Here is a 6,963-nt window from a genome sequence, read left to right as displayed (position 1 = left end):
AAAGAAAACCCATGTTTTTTGACATTTTGGATGTTACTTCCAATTTCTATAAAAAATAATAAAACCCAAGAATTACTACCAAATTACATATGCATTTGAACCCCAAAGATCCATACCCTATTTACAGCCTTCAACAATATGAAATCTCTCTTGATCACTTTCTAAAGAAAACCTCATTTTTTCCAGGTTGCCTAAAATCCTTACAAAGCACAGCTGAACAAATCATACAGATACTTCTGAATTCTGTTTAGATAGTTAAATAAGGTGGTGTAAACATAAAATCCATCATAAATCTTGTTTTTCTAGGCCCTACCTAAAATCCTGGTATACACACCAGCTCTTACCCAGACAGATGGATACACATTCTAATGGAAAAAGCTTCTAGAAATAATAGGCCTCCAAGGAATTCTGAGGAACAGTAACATTCCAAATAGCATTATGAAAGTCTTGTGCAATTAGTCGGGGTTAAGTAGGCTCATAAATTACTCCTTTTCTCAGCCTGCTTTTACTGCTGTAACGATGTTTAAGTTAACCGATATCGTCATCTGCACCACCCTTAATTCACCCCAAACGATAACGAAGCATAAATATTTCTTCCAAAAAAATACAAAAAAGCTTATTTCCTTCTGGAAAACGAACGGCTGTGGCGAATTTCAACACTATTTGGTAGCTGACCACTGCATTCAATACTGACATTCAGAGAGCATCAGAAATATGTAGCATGAAAGAATTTCCAGCCTGCTTCAAATTTTATATTTCCTTACTGAGAAGAAGCATAGCTGAGCATGTAAATCAATGCAAGAGTAAAAGAGACAGTATATTCAATTAATGTTGTTGGACCTGACATGTACAATTACATGTTTTTCATAAACCCTTTTCATTGTTTTTTCAATCTGCTGCAGAAAAACTTGTGGAATTCTTCCACATAACGTGTGTACATTTTCCAAAAACTTCTCCTGGAGAGGGTAATACATGGATTGAAAGAGATTGTCTCCAAAGGGAAACTGAAAGATACAAAAACCAAAATAGGTTAATTTCAGAGATTGAAAAGGCTATTTTTTTTTTTTTAAAAAAAAAGCAAACTACTTTACTGGACTCAAACAGTTGGGAGTCACAGCAGAAGAGGAATCACCGTTCTTAGCTTTGTTCTTAATGCACCAGAGAATCCAAATCATATCTCCAAGGGTGCAGCCAGACTAGATGAGATAAACCTCGTTTCTTTTGCAAGGTGAAAGCAAGGCTCAATTTCTGTCCGTCTTGGTTCACGTTTGTTATAAATCTCACAAGATTTAGGGGGTGACGTTCTTCGGTTCATTTTCTACTTCTCCACCTTTTCCCTATTTGTAACTGACACCTTCTGCTACTGAACCCCTTTTGATTGCCAATATGTCGTTCGTCAGTAGCCAACCACAGAGTACGGATGGATCCAGGCAACAGGAGGGAAGTATGCAGAGTGTGTGATTTCTCTTTTTTTGAAGTTTTCAATGGGTTCTTCCAATGGCCCAGCCTGAAAACGGGGGACCTCTGGAAAATCATGATTACCCCCACTCAGATCTTCCTGACTGTAAAATCAGGATGGGGATTTTCAACCTTTTCCATCCTCCTCCACAAACATCTCTTCCGGGTTCTACCCCTTCTGACCAGGGCGCTTGGGGACGGCGAGTCGTCATCGCTCAGAAAGTACGACCCCACTTATAGCCCACGAACTAGTTGGGTGAAGAGTCGCTATCACAGCAATAGGTGATGCAGGACCCATCTGACGAGGTATGGCTCATGGAGACAAAATTCAGATGCACCTCGTTTTCTGAGAGGTCTTTTCTCACTGAAGTAGGAGCTGAAGGGGTGGGGTGGTGACTGGCCGGAATGATAGAGTGCAAAGCATTTTCCTGAAAATAAATTCCTCCGTGCAAGTTCTTGGTCCGAAGATCTTTATGACTGGACCAATGCTCATCTTAGTACAGTGCTTAAGCGCTTACTGCAGTGCTTAGCACACAATAAGCACTCAACAAATACGTTTGATTGAATCTGTCATTTATGACAGGAGACTCTATGACCTTCGCCAAATGGGTGAGGATACAGTGGTGTCTGCTGCTCTCCCAGTGCGTGCCACGTGGTAGAAGGGGGCCTTGGCAAGAGAATGTGGATGGCTCAGGGGAAACCATCACCGCTATTGCAAAAACAACTCGAGCACATCACATGATCCACCGGCGGTAGGGCGTACCATTAACTCTTAGCCACTGGAGCCTGAGCAATGCTCACCCAAATGGCAAAGGGCCAGAGAAGGCACATTCCTGCATTTCCATAGGCCCAGTGGGCTAGTGAGCAAGAGATTCTCTTTCCGAGACCCACTCATGGATGCAGTCTCACCTTCGGCAGGGCCATCTTCAAACCAAACGATGATTCCCATCACTTGAAAGAACTTCCAGAATGGTTTTTATACGGACAATGAAAAAGGGAGGATTAAAGATTGGAGCTTGTACACCAAAGGTTTGCAATCTGGGGATGGATGATGAGGACTCAGGGGTTGCTCTCTCGTCACTTGCTCTGGCGGCTTCTGTTCTCTCTTCCAAAAGGACTCCTATTTCTTTAGGCATGAGTACAGGAGTACAGTGGGCTGGGTGTGAATGTAGGAGATACGTGATGGAGCTATGGGATAGGAAAGGCTTCTGATGAAACCTTAGTTTCGAAAACAGATTGAAAAAAATGCACTCTGCTCCTTGATAGTACAGTGTTGGGGTTTTTAACTGCTTCCACTCTCCGCATCTCTTTCGAGGACACCTCATTAAGCGTCATGAGTATTCTGGTCAGGTCTGGTTCAGGGACGTAAGGGTGCAGAAGCAAACTCTTTAGCACCCGGAATGGAAATAAAACACTGGACTTTGCTCAGTTTCAAACCAAGATGCTTGGGAAGAGAAACTGAAAAATCGCATGTACAACCACTCACAGAAAGCCCTTACACTCAAGTACCTTTTTTATTCGCACTATAATGCCTTCTGGCTGGGGCATTATCTGGCCTAAATATCTGACTGTGCAGCTAGTACAAGCCGGAGCGATTTCTCCCCATTCACACCTTTGACAACTAACGATACAAAAATGAGAAGGAAGGATGGGGGAAAGAGATGTCCGCATTCAAATTTGGTTAAGATCAAACTAATTTAGCATTCTGAATTTTCACCTGCAAATTTGTCTTGTTGGTTTTCAAAAGGGCTGTGCCAATGACACAATGTAGGTGTTAACTGATGGTCTACAAAGAGTCCTTTAAGCCACACTGAGAAATGAGGGAATTTATATCTACATCAAGTACTTACATCACGCATCACTTCATAGAGTGCTTTGAACGTAGGCTGTTTAGAATCATGATAGACACCTCGGTTGCCATGAAGAACAGATATCCCTTCTTCTTCTGCTCCTTTACAGTTGCTTCCATACATGCAATGGTCGGGTCTGTAGTTCCACTGGCAGGGAAACACGTAGAGACACTCTGGTAACAAAAAAATAAACACGGGCTTTTGAATTTTAAGTTCTTAATTGAGTTCCTAGGAATTTAAATCATTACTTTTAAGAACTTTTGGTGACTCACATCATTTCTTAGTCCTGCTATTTTGATGCTCAGTTTACTTTGAACTAAGAATTAATTGATTGGAACATAAGAGGGGGGAACAAAGGGGATACCTCTTTTTTTAAAAAAAGGATAAAGAAAATATGTATGGGGGGTGGGGAGTCTCATTTCCTGTGGGCATTCATTGTCTAATTTCATTGTGTTATTCCCTCCCAGAATGCATAGAAATTTCCATAGCCAGTATTTAATAGTCTGGATTTTGTCCAAGTCACAAATATGGAGCTGCTTAATCATATATAGACCTTCAGTATAGGGTTGAACAAGGAAATACAATTATGCACATATCCATAATTGATTTATTTACATTAATGCCTGTCTCCCCCTCTAGACTGTAAGCACGCTGTGGGAAGGGAAGGTGTCTCCGAACTCTGTTATACCGTACTCTCCCAAGTTCTTAGTACAGTGCTCTGCACACAGTAAGCGCTCAATAAATGACTGGTTGATTGATTGAAGGGGGGAAGGATTAGGCTGCTGTTAGCATAACATGCATTTGATCTGTTTTTCCAATGGTGGCAATAGGTTATGCTGAACCATCCACAATTTTTTCACCCCTTCTCCATACAACCAATTACATGCACGTTAAATAACTGGAAAGCATTCTCAGATGCTGACGTCAAAATGCTGGAGTATGACAAATCATCTGCCTTATTACTATAATTCTATTTTCTAGCGGAGACCTGGCCAGATCCACTTAGGATTCAGAAAGAAAGCCTCCATAAATCTGCAAAGAAATAGGTCTAGGATCATTATTTCATTTCAAATGATCAATACCAGTCTGGGACGCAATCCTATTTTACAGAAGATAGTACTAGGGCTTCCACTACTAGGGTTTCCAAACTTTTAATCCTAAAAATGAAGGCAGAGTGAAATTTCAGATGATCTTTGCTGCTGCAGTTCAAACTTCTTGAGGATAATCAATCAATCAATCAATCAATGGCACTTATTGACTGCTTACTGTGTGCAGAGCAATCAGTGGTATTTATTGAGCGGCTAGCAGAACACCGTACCAGGCACTTAGGAGAGTCCGCTACTATGGAATTAGCAGACGTGTTCCCTGCCCATAACGAGAAACTGCAGTATGATTATGAATCTTTGCAGGAGGTTGCAGAAGTAGAACCTTTCTATTCTTACAGGTAGAGGGTTTTTAACTTTAGTGAAAAATTCCTCTAATTTAGAGTTAGCCACAGCCTTCTTCTTGTCTTCATAAAGTACCTTGCAGGAGGCCAACTTCTCCTGAACACCTCAGGGTACCTTCGAACTCCTCTCTCCATAAGGATCATCAATCACTTTAATAAATTCCACTGCTTTCTTTAAAATTGACGCAAGACATCTGAATCCCTAAAATTTAGGTGGTGGTAGAGTGATCATAAGTTCTTCAACTGCTCTAGCATCTTTCAGTGATGCCCTGGGTTGTCGAGATGTCAGCTAATGATGGCTGTATTCCCAGTTGTAATGATAATAATGATGGGTACTTGTGAAGTGCTTACTATGTGCCAAGCACTGTTCTAAGCGCTGGGGGGGATTCAAGGTAATCAGGTTGTCCCACGTGGGGCTCACAGTCTTAATCCCCATTCTACAGAGGAGGGAACTGAGGCACAAAGAAGTTAAGTGACTTGCCCAGAGTCACAAAGCTGACAAGTGGCAGAGCCGGAAGTAGAACTCCCAAGCCTGTGCTTTTTCCATTGAGCCACCCTGCTTCTCTATAATATCTCTCTCTCACTCTCTCTGTAATATAGAAGCAATGTGGCCTAGTGGAAAGAGTATGAACTGGGGGTGGGGGGAAGGGGGGGGTCAGAAGGATCTGGGTTCTAATCCTGGCTCTTGTCCGCTGTGTGACCTTGGGCAAGTCACTTAACTTATCTGGGCCTCAGTTATCTCATCTGTAAAACGGGGATTAAGACTGTGAGCTCCATATGGGACAGGGACCGTGTCCAATCCAATTTGCTGGTATCCACCCCAGTGCTCCGTGCTCCGTACGGTGCCTGGCACATAGTAAATGTTTAACAAATACCACAATTATTATTACTATTAATATTATTTGATATTATTGATATTATTATTATTTGATATTGTTGGGACCTGGACTATGCCTATATATGTTTCTAACATTCCAGGTCATATTGGGGCAATTTGTCATTTAATGATTTCCAGTCTAAGCTTTCAAAAGGGACATTTACCCCAAATGCTCCTGGTAGCATTTAAAGCTGAATTTAAAGTACATATCCTTGCTGTTTTACATAGCTAGAAAAGTTTGTCTATTGGCTCAAAATCCTTAGTAATCACTGTACAATTTCCAAAGCACCCTGGTTATTAACATGTGCACTCTGAATTGATCCTTTCATTCATTTCATTCATTCAATAGTATTTATTGAGTGCTTACTATGTGCAGAGCACTGTACTAAGCGCTTGGAATGTACAATTCGGCAACAGATAGAGACAATCCCTGCCCAATAACGGGCTCACAGTCTAAACGGGGGAGACAGACAGCAAAGCAAAACAGAACAAAACAAAACAAGCAGTCTGGCGCAGACATCATCAAGATAAATAGAATCATAGAGATATACGCATCCCATATTTCCAATCAATCAGTCATATTTATTGAGTACTTACTGTGTGCAGAGCACTGTACTAATCACTTGGGAGAGTACAATATAACAGAGTTGGTAGACACACTCCCTGCCATCAAAAAGCTTACAGTTTAACCTACTTATTTTCTCAGGAACCTTCCAGTTTTGTAAAATACTTCAGACCACACCATTTTAAATCCTCGGCTATCACTTTCCTAATCCCGAAACAGTAAACGATAGCAAAAAATCATTCTACTACACTCTTGGTCATTTTTAAATCCTACTTGCTTGGACATTTCTCTTTTCTTGATTTCTCTCTTAAAAAGAGGCAAAACCCCAGCCTGGAATTATTTTTCAAATTACAGCACCTTGTGATGTTCTAAATGAAAACAAATGTCACACTCAGAAGTGCTTCGCTCAAGCGCTGCTCATACCCTGACTAGGCTGTTACATTAACTTCCTCTCTGATCTCACTGCCTCCAATTTTCTCCCCTTACTAGTCCATTACCTCACTCTGCAACAGGCAGATGGCTAATCAATAGCATTTATTGAGTGCTTACTCTAGGAAGAGCACTATATTAAACAATTGGGAGACGACAATAAAATCAGTGGACATGATCCTCACCCTCCAGGAGTTTACAAGTCATAAGGTTCTTTTTTTTTCAAGGCAGCTTTAAGTATGTTTTCTCCCTCAGTCGCAGGCTAGAGGAAGAGCAGGAAATAATCAGACCATCTCTTTTTCCTCCCTCCCACCCACCATGTTAGTAGAAATGATCC

The 6,963-nt window shown here is 41.2% G+C and overlaps 1 protein-coding gene across 1 annotated transcript in view; it reads right to left on the bottom strand.

Moving 5' to 3' along the window:
• Positions 1–735: 735 nt before the first annotated feature.
• GXYLT2 (glucoside xylosyltransferase 2) overlaps positions 736–6,963 on the bottom strand; it is a 78,319-nt gene continuing 72,091 nt past the window's right edge. The window contains exons 6-7 of the mRNA XM_029052211.1: positions 3,309–3,481; positions 736–1,004 (exon numbers count right to left, since the gene is read on the bottom strand). Of these exons, the coding sequence (XP_028908044.1) occupies positions 822–1,004; positions 3,309–3,481 (356 nt within the window). The 3' untranslated portion in view covers positions 736–821. The remainder of the gene's footprint in view (positions 1,005–3,308; positions 3,482–6,963) is intronic.

This window comes from Ornithorhynchus anatinus, chromosome X1 (assembly GCF_004115215.2).
Source record: "Ornithorhynchus anatinus isolate Pmale09 chromosome X1, mOrnAna1.pri.v4, whole genome shotgun sequence".
NCBI lineage: Eukaryota > Metazoa > Chordata > Mammalia > Monotremata > Ornithorhynchidae > Ornithorhynchus > Ornithorhynchus anatinus.
This window is presented reverse-complemented; position numbering and strand designations above follow the sequence as displayed.